Genomic DNA, 21,384 nt, shown 5'->3' with positions numbered 1-21,384 from the left:
AAAATTGATTATTAACAAATTGTGACCAAGATATATTGAGTGAGACATTGGGCAGTAAAAATAAAATTGTCAGTGCTCTCTGCAGGACTAACCATAAAATTGAGACATTTGTTTTCTACATTAACACATTTCTAAACTATTTCTTGTTATTTAACTGACATACATGTTGATACTGATACAGTGTCCCTGTAGATACCTAAAATCTCATTCAGGCTACATCTGAGTCATATATTTAATAAACAGGAGACGGTGGTTTTGTGTAAAGTGATCAGTTGGAAAGAACAAAGCTGGTACATCCTGATGCAGTGTCCCTGTGTTTCACACTCACAGCACTAAGTGCCTTTTGTCCCACTCTCTTCTCCCTTCAATCTTTCATCTATTTTTCCCTCTCCCGGTATTGTTTTCATTTCTCAGTCTGCCAGGGTTTTCCCCTGCATGTCTTTGACTTTTCCATTCCCTCCCCCCAGGGGAGCTTGCTCTCACAGCTCACAGATATCTGCCAGTGGAGAAACATTACAACTATTGCAGATGTTGAAATGTTGATCCCATCCCCTCTTAGCCCCAGATTACCACCACTCCAGGTTTGCGGCACATCCCCGCTGGTTCTCTGTGCAGCAGGCAGCTGTTTCTGTCCATTGAAAAGGCCTCAGTGCAGACTACACTATAGTGGAGTCTGTGAGGCCCCTGCAATGAACAACCAATCACTGCCCTAAATCCATGCTGATGTGTAAAGCCAATTAGGAGTCGGGATCCAGTTGCATAAGGAATCTGATTTTGTACGGTGGATGTAGGCTGACTAAGACCTTATGGAGACAGAGGGGGGCTGTGCACATTACTTGGTAAAGGGTTTATGAGGGCAAATTGGCATGGGATTACATGGATGTTCTCCTCTGGGAAAAGAATCTGCTGTATCTTTTTACCCAATTTTCTCTCAAAATGCATTGTGGTCGTGGTTCTAAGACATTACATTTAAGGTCTTTTAATAATAATAAAGTTAAAGTTCTTACATCAGCAAAGCCCAAATTCATTTCTGTCCTCAGAAGGAAAAATGTTTCACAAATACATTGTACCACCAGCTTTTTTAAAGTTCAATAGTTAAAATACAGTTGTAAAAATAAGGATTTAAACAAGACTATTATTATGTTACTATGATCACCAAAATAGTTTAATGTGTTAGCATGCTAACATTTGCTAATTAGCACCAAATACAAAGTATAACTGAGGCTGATGGGAATGCCATTAGTGTAGCAGGTATTTGGTCATAAACCAAACTATGTAGCAAATCGATATCCTGATGTTGGTGCTAGATGAAAAATGATTATCCAGATATTACACTAAAAATAAAAAATATCACAGTGACATTAGAGTCATATAAGTCACCAAAATCAGTAGGATTTATCATCTGAGAACTATGAATGTTTCCATCCATCAGTTGTTGAGATATTTCAGTCTGACGGTGGAGAAACCAACCAACAGACGCACACAGACGCCCCTAACTGAGAAAAGTGAAAAGAAAGAAATGCAACATTCACATATATTCTGTATGTGGTTTTAATTGGTACATCAGAATTTTATCCAAGCAAAAATAGTCTCTCACAATGAGTTCTCGATAGCAGGACAATTTTATTGTCATGTTCATTGCAGTTCTTCATATTTTTTTGTTTGTTTTTTGGTGTAATTTCAGTAGAATCTACAGTTCAGATAACTTCAAGTTCATTACAAAATAAATTCTTTGCAATAAATAAATATATAGATTTATATTTATACTTTATATGTAGAAAATAAATATATTGTACATCTCATAAATAGGATCACCCATATGTACACCTCAGCTGCTTGCATTTTTAATAATGTTCCTGACACTCTGAACATTACAAGTCACCGTCCTTTTTTTAAAAAAAACCCATCACTTATTCTTTACAACCACAGTCAGAGAAGTGCTTTTGTCCCGAGCTTTATCACTTGTTTTGCATGCAATTCCTACACGACTGCTTGATATTTTATTTAAAAGTGATGAATGTGATCATTAGACTCATTAGATGATTACACAGGAGACTAAGTGAGCCCACAGCTGGGACTGGGGATGTGCAGTAAGTGCTCTTTCAAAAATCCCACATTCATCATAGAGATCCGATCCCCTTCTTTTCATCTTTGATTTTAAAGACGACTTAATAAAAGTCCAGCTCTCTAACTCAACAGACATTCTTCTTACAAACTCTTCAGTACCTGACTATCTCAAACTGTCACTTAACATGCATGTACCACGTAGTCTGTGTCTTCCTGACCCTTCTTCTTCTCCCATCTTTCTCTGTATGTGGAATGTGTCTCCTCTCTTACATTACCATGACTGTCTGCAGTGCTTTCCGTCATTTGGCGCCCCTAAAAGTCTCTTGGTGGTCTCATAGGCAACCATTCTTTTGTTTTTTTTCCACCAGCGTAGTGCTACTCAAAACCGCCAAGGGCCATGACTCCATCTGTCATTGCGTGTCGCTTCGGTATCTACGCATTTACCTCTAAAAAAAAAAAAAGTGGTTATTGAGAAAACATGGCACCTGATTTGATCGCCCCAACAGCTGGGCAGTCATTCGGGCCTGAGGAGTCCGGCCTCCTCTCTCCATGTCCACAGTGGTTTTACAGGATAACTTTTCTCTCCTCTCTGAAGTCCACTGCAGAGGCAATGAAGCGACAACCAGGAACATGCACAATGTTTATTTCAGTGCTGTACGTGCTTGGTAGTGAGCCAAGGCGCAAACACAGTGACCTCAGGGGAAGCTGAGGGTAAACAGTTCTGAACCAGGTCCCAAATATCCACAACCCGCTTCCTCTTTTCTTTTCTTTTCTTTTCTTTTCTTTTTTCTTTCTTTTCTTTTCTTTTCTTTTCTTTTCTTTTCTTTTCTCTTCTAGCCAGTTCTCCAAGTATAAGCACTGGTCACCTGTACTGGAAAAGGTCCCTGTATGCCTGAGGGATCTTTTCAATCTCCACTGGTCTGGGTAAGAAGTGAGTGAGTTTCTGGTGTTTTTTAGTCCTGCCGCCCTCCCTGGGCGAGCCGTCCTTGTTTAAGGCCACGTAGTAGAAGCGTCCCGTGTCTGTGTGCTTGTACAGAGTTGAAGCGTAGGTGTTGTACCAGTTCTCCTCAAACTGCTCCCTGAACACGCATTCTGCTGTCAGCTTCTTCTGCAGGAGAGAAAAACAACATATTAGTCATATGCTGAAGTCCTGCTCAGACGGCACCCAGTGAGAAAAAAATGAAAGAAATTTGCAACACCAAAAAGATTAAAGAGACTATGATTGAGATGGATGATGCCGCTTTGCATGCAGATTCCACTCTTCCTGATACACAAGTGTGTGTATGTCATTAACTATTTTGGACTGCACTTGAAAGCTGAAATGAACCAGTATCATTTACGCAGGTGATCATTATGCCAGAAGAGGGGAAGTCATTACAAGCAGCTTTTCACTCCTCAGACCTGTTAACCTCTTGCTGTGCATGGAGAATTGTTTCCCTCCCTGTGATGCAACATGAACATCTAGCAGGCGTAGAACCTTCCCTCGTTCTCTCACTTTGTTACACGTACACACACACAGAGCAGCTCTCAGTCTCTGCCTTCCTTGACAGCGCAGCATGAGCGATGGCTGCGGGTTCAGCAGGTGAGAGTGTGCTGGCTGAGTGAGTGTGTGAGAACAATAAGAGACATCATGGTTGAAGCTGCTTTCCCTGCCAAGACCAGTCAGTCATACGGCTGCTCTGCTGCAACGCCTGCTGCTGGTTCTGCTCTGCAAGAGGCCCAAACCTCAGGAGTGTCCTCAGGGTATCCCCGTGAAGACCAAAAGCCAAATATGAGCCTCTTTTGAGAGTGACGTGTGTAGTACAGAGTTGTGAATAAGGTCCCAAACAGTCACTATTTCCTGTACTCCCTCCTGGACACTCTTTCTCTTATTTTTTAGACTTTTTTTCCCCCTAAATGTTCGTGATTCGTCACTATCAGCCTTTAACACACTTTGGAATTAAAGCAAGTGTTTGTGCAAGAGTCTCAGTTTTATTCCAGCAGCAATTTTGTTGATTGGCTGTCAGGCTCTGCTTGGCTGCGGCTGTGTGGTGAAGCTGTTGTCTGTAAACACAACCCTGAGGGCACATGACTGGGCCAGCTCCATCCTATTACACACACACACACACACACAATCCTCATCGGATCAAAAGCTCGTCAAGGTCTGGTGGTTGTGGGACGGAAGCACCCTTCTACCTGTTACCCAGTTTCGCTGGCGGGTAGTTCCTCCCCCCCGTTTTCCTCCACCTCCTGGCCTCTCAGATTCAGACAGACATGTCTACATCGCTCCCTCTGTCAGTCAGGTGACTCAGTCAGGTGTGCAATTACCCCCCCCCCACAATCACTGCATCCCACCATCACCCGCCCCCTCCCCCAGGGTCAAAGCTTCAGGATGCCAGACTCTGATAGCACGCAGTAACAATATCTGCACTTTCAACATAATGACCGTGCTTAAAAGTAGCCTCTGTTCGAAATGTTCAGAGCCGGGAGGGGTGGGGGTGGGGGGGTCTGAGCGCTGAGAGGCCCTCAGGTAATGCCCTGGGACACCTGATACATGTAACCCTCGCATATTTCCCCCTCATTGTCTTTATCTCTTTCCTTTCCTCTTTCTGTCTCCAGATACCAATCCAGTGTGAGAAAAAGGCTGCCAGGATTAAATAAAAAGAAAAAAAAAAGAATTCTTTAGAAGCCACATTTACTGTGAAACGTGTATAAGCACACATTTCTTCTATATTTAACCCCACAGTTTAAAGTCCAGCTGTACACAGAGAGGTAATAACAGCACACATCCAAAGTCACTCCAAACGTTCCTGTCACCGCTTTCGGAAAATATGTAAATATTTCTGCATATCTCAAAGCTAAATAAGGACTTTGGCTTGCTTTCTAAAGCGGTGCTTTCCAAAGTGGGTGCATGAGGACGGGCCAAGAGATTAATCATATCATTGTTCATCCACTGTGTGTATTTGATTTGATTTTTTAAAAATAATGTTTCACCGTAAAAGAAATTGTTCAAATTAACTACATATTATGTCACATTTCTGAACTCATCAAAACAAAATAGATAAATATCAAAATCACTGTATTAAAAACTCTGTTTAAAGTAACAGTCTTGAAGATCTCTCTTTCGCTCTCTTTGGCGGCACCCATGGCGATAAGCAGTAATTGCAGGTGTGTTTTTGGATCTCACTTCCCAGAGATCCAAACAGTGTTACCTGTGTGACGTCAATCAGTTGGCAGTTTGTGAGCGAGTCTGCGTTAGCTCCGCCTACCCTTTCTGGTAGTCCAACCACTGCTGGGTGATGGAAAAAGCATCACTAACTGTGCGCTGCTTGCGATTTTTTCCCGGGAATGTTGCCACTGACACCCAATTCTTAATATTGCAACTGCAAGGGCTTTCATCAGTGGGCAACAGACTCAATCACCATTGTGTTACCTCATTCGGTGATAGGTAGTGACTTAACAGACATTTATTTAGATGAAAACCTTCAATATTATTACTTTAATATGCAACTCACTGTTGCCAGTTGTCATAGGAACACAACATGATTTCCCGCTTTGGAGTTTTGCAGGAGCTCAGCAGTCAGAAAAAAAAGTGAGCGACAGAGCAGCAATACAGAGATTTGAGAAGGTAAAGTGAGGGCAAAGAAATACTGAAACATCTCACCTCTCAACACAGAGACAAGTGACTCTGAATCCGCCGACAAAACTACTTAACCAACAGGTTTTGACTGCTTGTATAAGATGGATATCCATCATTGTCTGCGCACATTCACTGTGGTATTACATGTTCCCAATTTCATAATAGTGTTATGTGGTTCTCTCATTGCTGGAAACATGAAAACAAGACAAGAGACGTCCTGTCAGTTGAGTCAGACCTGCAGGTTGTTCTCTCTCCACATCTACAGCAGCTAACATGTCCCATTAAAATGCCTGCAGCCTTTTTTGGGGTTTTGTTTGTTTGTTTTTCCTTGAACATCTAAAATACAAGCTTAAAATGAACATATTCAATTGTGTCAATTGTTTATTTTAAGTACAATGATTTATCTGAAAGTCTGCACAGCACCTGTTGGCTTTCATTCTGAGTGATTGAGAATGATTCTATATTATTTAACTTCATAGTCTAATATAATATAATGTAATGATATAATATGATTTGAAACTGTTAAAACAGATAAGCTTTTGTGTACATATAGGCTATGCAAGTTATATTGGGGGTTGGGTGGCTCGGGGAGCCATGACAGAAATTTCCTTTGAAGGAATCATTTTTCTAAAGCTGCAAACAAATGTGTGGTGGATCTTGGAGCTTTTCCTTAAATCCCTTCACATGGAAAACAAGTACAAAGATTTATTTTCTCTTTTCTTTGCTACTGCCAGTGTGGCTTTTGGTCTAAAAATCCACACCTTTTACTGGATTTACTGTCTTTATTAATTTATTGGGTCATCATGCTTGAAGTAGAGCAGCAGGAGAGGGAGATATGAGATGGAGAGTGTGAGACTCTGTAAAAGAAACAAACTTGTTTTGTCTCACTGTGGGTTTTCCCATCTGCCACGTACGAGAACCTTGATAACAAACTGAATCCCATGATGACTACTCTCTCTCTGTTCCTGAAAACCTTTTTTTTTATTTTGAGAGCTCAATACTGAACTGTATTCTCTGAGAAAGGCTTGAAAATAGTGTGTTCTGTAAAACAAATCAGATGTACTAAGTGCCAGACTTGTGAATGAGACCCTGGGCTGCACAGCGAGGGCGGGGTTGTAAATGAAAAGGAGGGGTTTGACTCACCGACCCATAGAGCTCTCCTTTCTCATTCATGCCGAGGTAGAGTCCAGCGTCCACCCCCCTGATGCTGACCAGACCAACTGCCAGACTGATGAACTCCAGGATACCTGAGGTCAAACACACAAACCAGTCAGGGAAGTCCCACAAACACACTGTAAACCCCCTCGGAGGAAACAGCCAGCAGTACAGCTGCTACTGGCCTCCATTTATCTGGCAGTAGACCAGTCAAACTGTGCACTGGTGAACTGGTTTTGGGAGTGAAAGCTTTATTTATGTTTGTTTTCCTGCTAATTCTGCTCTGTCAGTTGTTCATTGTCATCTTGTGTCCAATTTCCAGTGTGTTTTTTGTTTCTTTTACTCCTATATGTTCAAATAAAACCCAGCATCTTCTTGCTAATCCATTCTACATTTGAAAAAATGCTTTTTAAAGACATTTAATAACTCAATTTGTCATTGATTACAACGGAAAGGACACAAAACAGCACAAGTGAAAGATTTCTTTGATTTCTTGCTTGCTTTTTTATTCGGCCTCAGTAACATACATCACTCTTGTCTATTGTAATAGTTTGCGGTGTCTATAAATGTGTTCATCCTGTCTTTGAGGCTTCCCACACTTATGCAGTAAGAAGTCACTTTTATGAAGCTGAACTGTAAGATGTTTAGGGGACTGCTGACTCACAGGAAGTTAAAGTAAAGTGAACATCTACTTCAAAGGCAGGCAAACAACCGGTAAAATTAAAAGCCATTGGCTGTTGTGATGCAGAGGTTAGTCAGAGAGGATCCAGCTGGCAGAGGCCAGCTTACAGCCACCTGGTCCCCATCTCCTCGACCTCATCTGATGCCAGAGAATGACAGAGAACATCCCTCTAATTTTTGGGGGGTGAAGAGTGTGTTTCATATCCCTCTAATCAAAGCCATGTCTTCCTTGCAGCTCTGACAAAGACCTTGCATTTTAAAGCTAAGTGAAGCCAGAAACAAACACGAGGACCACCCATCCCTGTAAACCGGCTTGTTTTGGCTGAAGTCTGAACATTAAACCTTCCCTGAATTCCGCAGTGGTCATGCTTTAATTTAGAGTTATTCCGCTCTTTCCGCAGCGAGCGAGGCGGCCTGCACCTGTGAGATGACTGCATGGATATGAGGCGCGAGACATGTGCGTATCTGCCCTCTGACCTCATTTGTTTATCGTTCTCCCGCGAGCCGCACCTCGCTCCATTTACATTAACGGCACAAATCTCCAGAGCCGCGGGCGCGCGCGCACTCACACACGCCTGTGCTGGCTCCTTGTTTATCTGTGAGCGCGAGACGTACACACGCACGCGCTGCTTGTTTGCCGCTGAGGAGAGACACCTGTGCCCCACGCGCAGCGGGGATTGCCAGAGAAAGGTGTGTGTGGCTTTGCTTCCCTGCGCGCCAGGTGATGGTGACGCACGAACGAGTATCCACCGGGGATGTGAGGCAGGAAAAAGCCTCTTAATTAAACTCACTTCAACAGGTTTAGAGTGACAGCAAGTATTAAACAGCCTCGTAAATCACCAAAAACGGTAATTAAATTTTGAAATACTGATAATTACTTGCCTCAAGATGATGATTATACCGGAGGCCACAGTTCACCCTTCTTCATTTACTACCTCAATTATAGTCAGTAATTGAGAAAGGTAGGCTAAATCAAACCAAAGCCTGGACCTGTTTCTGTTAATTGAGGTAAATAATGTGAAAAATCATCCAATATTTGAGATGCCTCACATCAATAAATGAAGTAAATGATAAAGAAATACGCTCACCAAATCTGCTGTGGTCCTGTCTTGTCCCATACACAGTCCCATTGGGGAATATCTCCAGCTGAAAGCCGGTCCTGCAGTAGAGCTGCCGCCGCCTCAGGATCCCTTTGAGGTGCCCGAAATCCGTCGGCGACCCCCGCTGCAGCCTCCCTTCAATCTGCCCCAGCCGCTCATTCAACCCTACAGGAGACTCCGGTAAGGGCATATTCCCGAGTGCAGGAAAGCTTTGTAAATCCAAGTCGAGTGCCCCCAGAAAACTCCCGACCTCTGCCATTGTGTGCACAGCTGTCAAATTAAGCGAAGGCATTTAAAATGTAGGCTACGGTGACTCAAGGAGGGGAAAAAAGTTTACAGAAGTCCGGTCCATGCACGCACAAAGCGTACCCAGCGCGCCGTGCTCCTCCAAATCAAGCGGAGTCCTCTCAGTTTATTGATCGTCCTTTGCTATAATCACCAGTTTGATATCTCTGTTTATCAGATGGAAAGACTCTATTATATACATACTCCCCACGCATTCTCACATTGGATATTCAAACACAAGCCACGCCTGGCTGGCATCCCTTCTTACGCGCATCAGTTTCCTTATTGAATGTGTACTTTCAATCCAACTTTTACTACCGATGATGCCGCTGTCTGTACGTTTCTGTCACTGCCCTCTCAGAAAGCTGTATCTATTCTCAAATCCAAGTCCAGAAGTATCTTCTCATAGCTCCTGCGCTCCTGATTTCGGTCCGAGGCTCTCTGATAAAACCACATAGCCTACCCAGGGGCAGGAAACTCTGGCAACAGTTTGTGGTGCATTAAAATGCGACACAGATGCAGAAGCAAAGACCATCATTGTTAAAACACAAATGGCAGCTGACAGAAAGCCGAAAAGCTACATTTATCATAAACTGTAACAACCACTCCACCACAAAGGGAATCCATAATTTATACTGCCTGGTTTTTGGTCACACCTCTTCTGGAAACAAAAAAAAAAAAAGAAAAAAAAAAAGGAAAACCGCAAACCATCGTTTCCCAACAAGATTATCACAATAACCTGTGCATAATCTCAGAGCAATCCAACCTCCTGCACAAGTGTCAGTGCCAACCACTGCAGTTGGACGTTTTCATGAGAGCATTTTCTCCACCTCCTTGTTGGAAGCAGGTGCTTCCTCGCCCCTCTGCACAACGTTTGCAATGTGCTCCAACAAACCAGCAGCTTAACCACTTGTACTACTGGCAAGGAAGGAAGGAAAAAAAAAGGAAAATCCAACTTCTGATGACGTGCACCATCAAATCTGACTGGTGCAGAGACTGTGTGGACTTTTGGAGTCATCAGAGGAGCTAAGTGTGTTTTTATAACATAAATCTTCACAGTATAAAGAAAAAAAAATGAGGTTATCCAAAATGTTGATCGCTGCTTCTGACTTGCAAAGTTTCTACACACACCCACAAATGTTCTGCTGCTTAGTAATTATGTAAGTACATAAAACAGGGGAGTAAGCATCACACACTGAGAGAGGAAAGATATGCAGGCATATATTTAACTACTTTACCGTCATGGTCCAAAAAAAAAAAAAAAAAAAAGCCCTGTCTTAGTCAACGCCACATTTCCACCTCTTTCTCACCTGAAACACCTCCACGGATGTCAAGCATTTTGATGTTTCAGGTGCACGGCGAGCTGTGCCATCATGCACATGAAAGAGAGCAAAGAGTGAGCCACAACAGGAATAATGAATAATAGGTGTAATTTATGATTGAATGGGGATTTTGTATCTCCTCTGTGCACAATGGGGCAACAGGTCCCAACTTGTGGATGCACAGAAAAAAGAAAAACGCAGCTGTTTGGTGAAGACTTTACTTCTGTGAGGATCGAAATGAAAACAAACTCCAGGAGTGTTTTAATTAGTTCACTGTTCTTGAGATGTCAGTGACAGCAGGACGGGTGGGAGGGGAGGGCATGATTACATCAATAACACCGTTTAACTATTAGGCATGTTATTTTAGACCTCCTTCGAGCTGTTTTCGGAAACCCCCGTCCTGAGGGGGAGTTCTCACCTCAGAGCTGCTCATCATAAGCAGCAGTTATGGAGAAATGGGATTTATGACAGTCTCTCGCCTCCACGAATGGTGACAAATAGTATGTTAAAATCACACAAAGCATGTATCATTGTTTTTTATGTCACTGTCAGACTGATGAATTTTGTCGCTCCTTGTTTTTGGGCTAATTTATCAACTTTTGTGGTGGCAGCGCAATCTATTTTGAAGCAGATGTGACTGGGCTTTGAGAGCTCCTCAGAGTGGGATACAGTATGATTGACCCTCCAAAGCACGCAGGCCTTTTTCACTGCTACTAATTATGCCGCTATAAATCTTACGGGTGTGTCATGGCTGCATTGAAGTCAGAGGAGGGACAGTGGCTTTCAGCTGGTGCGGGATATGAAAGGTGGTGGGGGTGATGAATGCCCATGGGCCTCCGCTTGATGAATTGGGCAAAGGGGTTGACGAGGAGTCAGGGATGGTCAGGCTTTGTGCGAACAGACACCAGGGCCCTCGCTGCAGAAGAGGATGAAAGGAGGATTCGTTTCAGCTAAAAGGGTGGAAGGAGAGAGATTAAAGAAAAGAGAGAAGGAGAGAGAGAGAGAGAGAGAGATAGAGATAGAGCAAGTGAAGCAGAGTAATAGAAAATTAAAAGGAAACACCCCAACCCCCTCTTCTTCCCCTCTCATGAGCAAGTTCTGACTTTCGCTCTCTGTCTATCTCCTGCACACAAAACTCAAATCAATCTTAATGGCGATTAGGAGTTAGTATAAAAATCTAAAGGTGGTAAATTTTGATTTCTTTTCTTTTTTTTTTTGGTAGCTATTACAACTACATCTGTTGCTGGTCAGCCATATTTTATAGTTGACATGGCAGATTTATGGCTGCAGACACACACACACACACACACACACACACATACACACACACACACACACACACACACACACACACACACACACACACACACAAATCCAGAGTTAAAATGTTCCCATATGCTGAGAACCTGCGGAGGATATAGAAATGAAGATAATGACCTCAAGTGCATGGCTACAGCTTTGAAGTTGCTCTCCCATGAGTCACAGAAAGAGTCCAAATTGAAAATGAAGTTACACTCGCTGTCTGAATTGGAGGCTAATAAGTGCCTCACCTGTTTATTTGGAATAGACAAACTTCATATGCGTCCTCTTCAGAGGGGTTAGCAAAGGTCCGCCTGGACAAATAAAGCAGACAAATATGTGTTTGATTCGATTATGGAGCATGCTTTAGAGAAATTTGCTTATTCATTTTCTTACCGAGGGTTGGATAAGAAAATTAATACCACCTTCAAGTCTGTATAGTAAATATGAAGCAGCAGCCAGCAGCTGGTTAGCTTCATTTCTGTTGTTTCTGGTTAGCTGCTTAGTCTGTTTCATTTGGGTTATGTAACAGACTATTTCCTGGCCCGGTGCAGTAACTTCCTGGAGACTTGTCATCACTGTTCCAGTCTTTTTGCTAAGCTAAAAGCTAACTGACATGAAAGTGGTATCAATCTTCTCATCTAACTCTTGGCAAGAAGCTGAAAAAGCCACATATGGAACTATTCCTTTAAGCTAAGGAATTTAAGGATGTGCTGTGATGTTGTTACATATGATCTGTGTAAATTCCTCAACATGATGTTCAAAAAATGCCATCTTCTGCCTCTGAATGTCTTGAAACAGAGACCCCCCCCCCCCCCCCCAAAATCTCTCTCACAGTGCGGCACTGGTTGAAGTGGAGCCAGTTGCAGCCTCCCTCTCCCGTGATGGATGCCCAGTTTAGAAAAAGGCCTCCTGCTGCTCCTGATGCCTCACACGTAATCATCAGATCTGGGATCAGGTTCCTCAAACCCCTCTTAACCTCAGCCAAGTGAGGGCATGTAAAAAAAAATGGCTGACTCAATGTCAGTGGCTATTAGGAACGAGAGCTTGTATCTCATACCACCCGGTTAACAAGGCCACTAAACGGGTCAGACCCCTGCGTCTCCCGGCTAGCAAAGCAGCACAACAAAATGTGAGGACTGTTGAGTGGAGCTGCAGAGCGGAGCTACAACAAACTCCCTGAGAGACAGAGAGAGAGAGAGAGAGAGAGAGAGAGAGAGAAGAGAAAGGATATCATCTGTTCTTATTTTACCTTTTGTCAAGCAGCATGTGGAAAATGATCTTCACTGTGAGTTATTTGCAGAGCTGGATTCCGTGTTATTTCATTCCCTAGCAGAGACATAACAGAGAGGGTCTCCTCTTTCACGCAGGTGGTCCTTCGGCCTTGTTCAAGGGCGCTGTGTGCACTGGGGCAGGGGTGGGAGGGTACACCGGGAAAGGGGGGGGGGGGGGACAGACAGATGCATGCGAATTTAGGTAATGGTGTAACATTTCAGCGCCTGCTTTCCCTGGCCGCCCCCTGTAAAGAGAGTGTTAATTAATTAGTTTGCTTTGCTTTCAAGCACTAACGAATGGAGCCCCCCAGGTTTCGAGAAGCCACTCGTATGCAAGGAACACAGTCTAAAACCAACATTTGTCGTACAAATTACTTACATATGTTCTCGGGAGAAGAAAAAAGATCCTTGACATGACAACAGAGATGTCCCACTATTTCTTTTTCTTTTTTTTTTAACTCAATGGGGAAACCTTAGTAGGATTTTTTTTTTTACTTTATCGCCAACATTTTGGTTTAGCTGTCAATTATTTGTACCCCAAACTTGTGGTTTTGCTGTTTTCATCTGCTGGCTGACTTGAATATGAAACTGTAATGATAAATGCTATGTTTCCCATTGTAAATTTACTAATTTGCCATAATACAAGCATGATTTTTCAACATTTTTCTCTCTGTTTCTTCTGATCATTATCAAAGACACTGATTGATCAATGAGTGGACTTAGGGTTATACAGGCAGTGATGTTGGCTAATGAGCCTCACATTAGTTTGCTCCTGCTTCATGACTAAACCCTCGCTATCTGAGTAGTGTTCCACCTGTCCGTCCACACTGATGACTGAGGTGCAGTGTAATAACAGCAATAACAGCTCTGAAGGGTTGCGGTCTGATGTTAGAGCCCAGACTGGAGAGTGTATATGCGTGATCATGATCCTGTCTGATGAGGGAACAGGCCCTCAGAGCGAGACTATTATTCTTACTACAACACAGAGCAGGAATCTACCCTCAAACAGATGTTAGGAGCCCTTTGTAGAGCCTTTGGCACGGAGCCCAACCCTACCTATCTGCACAGCTATTTACATGGCAATCCAGCTGCTCGGTCTCTCTCTTTTTTTCTTCTTTCATCCCTCCCTCGCTTTTGCTCCCTCGCTCTGCCTGTGTCTATACATTTGCATTCCCCCTCTTTCTCTTCCTCCCTCTTTCCCCATTTACTGTTTGAAATCAAATACCCATTCTCATATAAACTTTGATCAATCAAATGCTCTAATTTGTTTAACTGAGGAGACAGTGACATACTGTTGCAGGTTCAGTTACAGAGAGATGAAAAAGGCCAGGCGTCCCGTATCTCAGAATATCTCCGTGCTGACACAAACCTTTACCCCACACTTTATATTTAGTCATTCCCCTTCAAAGAAAAGCCAAATATATCCCTGAAATTTCTACCTGCTACACTGACTTATTGTCCCCTCCAGTCCAAGCAGATGTGGGAGGGAAGGATTTATAATGATAACCGTTCCTGGAATCTGAGTTTATATTTGCTTTCTCACTAATCTTTTGAGATGATATAAAATGCTTTGCATTTTAGCCAGCATGGCCTTTGCTAGCTGCACAACTTGAGTAAAGTCATTTGTAAAGTGAGTTGTTTCATTTTATTTTAACTCATCTATCAAGTTGAGAGAGCTTAAGGGCAGGAGCCAAATTGTGGTTGCTAGAAATCGTAAATTAAGTGTCTATTTTGTCCACTTTTTAGGATCATCCCCTTGATAATTGTCATAATACTTGAAGTTTAATAACAGGCAGAGTGACTTAAATGATTCAAAACAGAGCCCAGAGGTTTCAAGTTCAGAGGATGGATCTGGTCCTCATTAGAAGGCAGCTCAGTGGCAGCATTATCATAAGATGACAATTAGACAAGCAACCTTCATGTAAATGAAAGGAAATGAAAGTCCGCTGGGGCCCTGAAGCTGGCCGGCTCGTCAGTAGAGGGTGCTGATGTTTCCCCCTTCACAGAGCTCAGCCAACATCTCAGATTGCCTCAGAATCATGCAATGTCACGCTATGACAAATGGAGATTCATTAGTTAATTAAAGCGGGGAGTTCAGAGCAGGGTGACGCAGGTCGTCCCCTTTTTTTTTGTTTTTTTTTTGCTTTCATTCTTAAACATTCCTGCGTGTCACGATGCGAAGGCAGAGCTGAGTCCAACTCGCTGACTCCCCTGGCATGTTTGGATGAGTTCTTTCTCAGTTTCTGTAATCAAGGCTGTTTCAGCTTCTGACGTAGTTTTGCTGTTATTCTCCCCTCTGTTGTTGACTCAAGTGAACGCTCAGATCTGGTATATTAGTGGAGGTAATTTACTGTCTAGAGTGATTTACAGTTCAGGGTGATTGTGTGGGCCTGTGCATGAGAATGCTTAAAGTTTGTTTACCAAATAGGATTAACAGAAGGCATGTCTTTCGCGTGCTCAATGACGTTAAGCAGTTCCTGTACCAGAGACGTTTTAATTGACTTAAAGTGATTTTTGGCAAATGAGGAAACGCCAAACGAACTAATGGGGGCAGTGGGTTCATTGTTGATGATTTGTATTGGGAGGCAAAAATGGAAAAGAAACCACAGAAACTTACTGTTTTCATGTGAAGTCTTCAACCTCGCCGTCTTTGATGTTATGGGGGCAAATAGTTGTTAGGTTGAGGCAGTCTCTCCGCTGCCAGAAACAAGGCTGGAGGCTGAGACAGGTGCACTGCGTTCATCACATCCTGATGGAGGAGACTGAGGGCCAAGATGTTGTTCTCAACATATTGGAAGTGTTTGTTAACAGATGGAGACATGTGCTGGCAAACGTTACCTCACTTTGTCCAGAAAGCGGAGAGAGAAAAAGGATCGGGTGGAAGCAATATTTAATTTCCAATGGCACGAAGGATATCAAGATAGATAGAAAGGCAGAGAAAAAGATAAGAGACACTGCAGTTGTAGATAATATACTGTATAGTTGTAATAGTGAGCAATCTTTTTGTGTTTTAACTGTCAATCCAGTCTGAGAGAAAATGGTCGAGACTTTGTTTATTCCTAGGTCTTGACTATAATATCCAGCTGCAAATTGTGCAAAACCACAAGCAGGTTAAAGATTTTCCCTCAGGAAATATTTTTTTTTTATTCAACGTCTGTCATACTTTTCAAGTATGCCTTAGTCACATATGTTCCTCCCAGTCCACTCCTATATCTGTGTTTGTATTGCAGCTTTATTTCTCTTGTAAGGTCATGCAGCTACAGCTGGCATCAATATGGCAGGGCTTTTTTATGTCTGAGTCCAGCGCTGGAAAGTTATATTCATAGGGCTAATCAGTTTAAAAGATAATGAAAACAGAGATTGTTTACAGAGATTAGGCCCTTGGAAATGGAGTAATCAGTGCTTTGAAAGGGCACTGACAGCGGTGGGCTGGATTACTGTCTATAGAAACCGAGCAACTAACTCTCCATCTCTAACAAGCTCTCAGAGCTCTGATGTCATCACAGATAGAAGATAGAGTACCTTATCCTCCACTCCTCTCCATTTGCTCCTCTTTGCTGGAATGAAATTACTTAACGTTTAACAGACGGGGCACCTGTCAGCCAGATGTGTTTGAGTAATGAACAAAGTGTAGGATGAAGTAAGCGTTTTGACAAAAATGTCCAGAGAAAAATTAATCACGAGCTTAATTTCTTCACAGCCCCATTGTTTCATACGCTGTATGACTTATGTGGCAATGGATTGATCCGTTTCAGAGCAGAGATGCTACATCACTGTAAGAAAGTCAGTTTTAAAGCTTAACTCAAGCTTTTGGAATATTTGTAACATTTCACGCTTTCATAAGGATAGAGATTATGTTCTTATTTTTGACACAAACCGCATAAACTAGAGGCCAGCTATTGTTTTTTTGTCTGCTTGAGGGTGGGTTTTAATTTGCGTGGCTCACATAGTGTTGTTTGTTGGCTGAGCTGTTCGATCCAGTTCCCATTTTATTGATTGGAGAGACACATTGGGCCCCAGTTTAATTGGGGAGGAGTTCCCTTATAAGCACTCACCCCAGGAAAGTCATGAAAGAAGTTATCAGTATCTCAGATCTCATCCAGCGAGGGGGTAACATATGTTTGGGATTTGGACTCACAGGGTTGCCCCCCCATCACCAGCCAAACACAACTTGTATCCTTTCTCTCACTGGGCGCACAGTTTGAGTATGTAGCAACATGTCCACTGACAGAAAAAACGATCTGGAAGAAATATAGATGGAGGGGTTGTGTCCAAGAAGATAGTGCGTTTGATGTGCCAGGACAAGAGGTAGAGCAGCTTGATTTGGCTCAGGACTTGATGCAACATTTGGCTGTTCTCAGGTCTTTCCTCTTGTTATTGAGGCAAAAATGTAGGGGATACAGAGAGCCAAATTCCCACTTATACCCTCATATTTTTAAGAGAGCCAATTTGTTTCAGCATATGTGACCATTTGCTGTAAATCTGCCTATTGTTATAGATAATTTAGGAACAGGCAGAGACTTGAGTGTATTTGGTGGCTTTGTTGGACCTGTGACTGATCACGAATACTTCAGGGAAAGGATCCTTCTGGAAAGAAGAGGATGGGCGTGAATCTTTTGTCTCAGTCTGAGTCCACTTTTGGCGACGAGGCGCTGTCAGTTGAGCAGCCCAGTGAGGCTAACCCCCGGCCCTCTGCCTCTGACCAATGGCTCTGGCATCCTCAGCTCTGGCACTGCAATGTCCTGGGGGAATCTTTACTCTGATCAGAATACAGGGCAGAAACCTCCTATAAAGTCTCACAATAAAGTGAAAAAGAGGAACCATGGACTTCACTAGAGAGGCGAAGAAGACAGATTACCATAAAAATGTTATATATCTTTGGGGATTCTACTTTAACTGATCACAGCGTCCTATTTTTTTTCTCCCTACAAGATACCTTTCATAGGAATGCCCCAACCCTTGCAGCTTTCTAATCCAGACTGAAAACCTTATTGTTCTCAAGCGCTTTTAACTAAATGTTGTTAAAAGGTCTTATCATCATTGTATTATTATAATTATTATTAATCTTTTCATTTATTTATTCTTTTACACTAGTATTCTATTCTTTAATTATTATTTTTTATTTCTATATAGATTTTACCTTTTTCAATGGTGTTGTTTTGTGTTGCTTTATCTTTGTACAGCATCTTGAATCTACCTCTGTGTATGAAACATGCTTTATATAAAAGCTGCCTTGCCTTCTGTGCTTCAGCAAAGAGCGCGGAATTAACATTTTTTTGTGTTGGTGCCACTGCTGTCACATTTCAACCCTTTTGAGGCCGATGTAAAGGTTGGGTTTGTAAAGCACTGCATGTATTTCAGTGGTTTTCCATTAGTGTAATGCTGTTGTTTGGTAAATCTGGCCGTTTGATTGTGAAGGAGACCCTGACAGTGTACTTGACAAACAGTCGGCTGATCCATTTCCTTCCCAAAGGAGAATGACAGGGGGTTGCCTTTGCTGCGAGCGGCCCCACTGTGCGCCTATAAGAGCGGAGTGTTGGGTGGTCTGTCCATCAACGGCAGATTTGGGGTTAGGCCTGAGAAAAGCAGCTCACCCATATCAGTTTCAAAGAGTGAAACTCTAAGCGCCGGCCTCTCTCTGCCCGCTGCAGCCTTATATGCACAAAGACACCTGTTGTTCAACTCTCATACAAAGGCTTAATCAATCTAGGTGTTTGCAGCCAAACAAACACAAATGCCATCTTGTATTCAGTTTGTTAAGTTTCACATGATGAGAAAAAAATGTACATGTTTGTGTTTTGCCCTTGGCCTGTTGCAGTGATGGAATAACAATGCCAAAGCACTGATTACACACAGTTTTTAACATCAGGCTATGGGCCTCATAGCGTTGTGAAGCAATTTTAAACAAATATGATTCGCCCTTCAATGTCAGTCTGCCACATGAATGAGACAGTCATACTGTGCTAAGCTGTAGGTCTCTTAAAGTAAGGTAATACATTTTCTGAGCAAGAGGAAACTTCAGCCCTGCAGGACACCAGGATGTACTCACTGTCTTCAAACTCACAGGAACTTACAACTCCCACAGAAAAGAATTCTTACAAAACCTTATGGCTGTCCATGCTGAATAAGCCGAGGATGTGTCAAAATTGTGATTGATAACCACTTATTTTGTTTCTTTTGTTCTTTTCATTCCTATTCATTTCCTTATTTTACAAATACTGAAAAGCCCTCAGATAATTTTGCCACAATGAAGTATTTTTTCTCGTAAAAAAGCGGGAGTCAGCAAGTGAAGCCAAGCTGAGATGAGAGTGTTTGCTTGTTGCTATTGCAGAGTCACTGTGGACTCACTTGGTTCACGGCTACTTGTCCCTCTTACTTTTTACTTGTTATGAGAAATGACATGCACAGTAATTCCATTGATTATCTTTGGACAACACTGGTTGATTGTGTTTCTTCTCTGGGGAACAGCAACTAGGCGTCGTCAGCTTATGAAGGCCAGAGGTAGAATTTTCATTCAAAACAAGTTGAACTCAAATTCAATACTGGTTGGCTTAAAAATGTAATAGCGTTAATTACATACAAATTGCAAACGCCAACATCGGTTTGGGACATCTTGTAAAAGTTTGTTGAGTCTTGCAGGTTTATAATTTGTCCAAACAGTTGGGAAATTGTCTGGTTTGGAAAATTTGCTATTAAGTTTGCATTGAAAGCTTCTTTCTGCCATTTCCATTTCCAAGACATTTGTCTCAATGTACAGGAGGTTGGAATCAATTCACAATTAAACTTTGTACACTGAGGTCCAAATCTATTTTGGTTTCATACAACACAATTAAAAAACAGCAGCGATGGGAACAAGGCAGCAATAAATGGAGAAAAGGAAACAAAGAAAATAAGTGAAACAACAATTTTAAGTATGAAACATGAAGTTTTTCCTGCACAGAAGATAGTCAAAGGTGAAATATCGGAGAATTTGCATGTTAAGGATAATTTTATTAGATTTATTAGAGCTTTGATGCCTGACCTCACTCCTGGTGGCTGTATGTCTGATGCTATTTAATCCAGTGGTTAAACCGTGGACAATTAAGAGAGACTGAAGATTGTTGAGGAAAGATGGGATTGGTTTCTACCTAAATCTTTCCAGTAGAGGAAAGGCAGATATGAATAGCTGTGGTAATTTGATGAGGCGCTGCCTCTCTTTGGGATCACACACTGAGAGGAGGCTTTGTTTATGTGCCAAATGGATTTATGGAATCAAAAAGAAGTTTTCATTTCCTTGTTTGAGTCAATGTGCAGGGGATTAGAAGGGGAAAAATGTGGGCAAAGATAAACGTAGTTATCAGACACACCGTGGTGGAACAAAAGGCTCTTTGGTTTACCGGTTGGTTATGCTCTGTTTTTCCATTTTGCTTTGAACAGTGTCTTTATGGTGCACTTGGTTTGGTTAATAGTTCAAGAGGGTTATATTTTTTATGGAATTATGGATCAACTCATGAGAAGTTAAAAAAGCTTATTTATCAACTTTTTCAAACTACTTTCAAACAAACAAACACACACACACACACACAAAAAACATGAAATATTTTTTTAAAAGAGAATTGTGTGGACAAGATTTTAAAAAAAAAAACTTAATTGTGCTTATAAAGACATCTCACAAAAAAGACAACTAAAGTTAAACTGATATACAATGAGCAAAATCATGAGATCACCATGCAGATGCAATAAATCAGTATTATTTTAGGTTAAGTTAATTTCTGACATAACGAAAACTTTGCTAAAAGACTGAGGAGGGTAATTGATTATTTATGTAATTATGATTGCAACAGTCATTGTTATATTCCATGAGCCCTTGTCCACTCCTTATGTAAGTGTTTAATATTCTGCAGAAGAGACTTGGCATCACTGTGTTTGTGTGCAGTGTTTCTGCAGCACTTCTGATCAGCACAAATAAATACGTTTAGACACCAGCAGAACTGGCTATGCATGAATTAGCATTTGGTTTCCTGTTGCACAGCACTGAAGGGAGGCATTAGCAAACATCAGTCAGTCCAGTTATTAAAGGAATAATTAGACATTTTGGGAAATATGCTGATTCACTTTCTAGCTGAGAATTATATGAGAGGATTGATAACGTGTCTGTATCTAGGCTAAATATGAAGCTATAGTCAGGAGATGGTTAGCTTAGCTTAGCATGTGGCTTTATAGGAGATTATGTACTGGATGTTTCATTTTTACACTTCAGTGTTCGTGCAGATCAAACAAACAATTACAATGTTAACTAGTGAGCTTTAGGTGCTGGTAGGAGGATTTTGTAACTTTTGGGCAGAGCCTGCCATCTGTTTCCTGTTTCCAATCTTTATGCTAGGCTAAGCTAGCGGTTTCCTGGCTGCACCTGAACAACAAATATGAGTGTGGTATCAATCTGTTCATCTAACTCTCGCCAAGAAAGCAAATGAACTTGTTTCCCAAAACTATTCCTTTAAACGGTTCCCTCTTCACAATGACAATAAATCTAATGGACAAATATTTCAGGCTGTTAGGTGCTGAATGCATGTTTTAAACCAACCTGTTTTCACAGAAATATG

General features: G+C 41.9%; 1 protein-coding gene across 1 annotated transcript; it reads right to left on the bottom strand.

Moving 5' to 3' along the window:
• Positions 1-1,901: 1,901 nt before the first annotated feature.
• Positions 1,902-10,516, bottom strand: fgf16 (fibroblast growth factor 16). The gene is made up of 3 exons (XM_067598994.1): positions 8,611-10,516; positions 6,830-6,933; positions 1,902-3,175 (listed from the first exon to the last, which is right to left on the bottom strand). The coding sequence occupies exons 1-3, from the start codon at positions 8,912-8,914 to the stop codon at positions 2,930-2,932; spliced, it is 654 nt and encodes a 217-aa protein (XP_067455095.1). The 5' UTR covers positions 8,915-10,516; the 3' UTR covers positions 1,902-2,929.
• Positions 10,517-21,384: the final 10,868 nt, after the last annotated feature.

The sequence above is a fragment of the Thunnus thynnus genome, chromosome 9, assembly GCF_963924715.1.
Source record: "Thunnus thynnus chromosome 9, fThuThy2.1, whole genome shotgun sequence".
Taxonomy (NCBI): Eukaryota; Metazoa; Chordata; class Actinopteri; order Scombriformes; family Scombridae; genus Thunnus; species Thunnus thynnus.
Note: the sequence above shows the minus strand (reverse complement) of the source record. Positions and strands in the feature narration are given on the sequence as shown.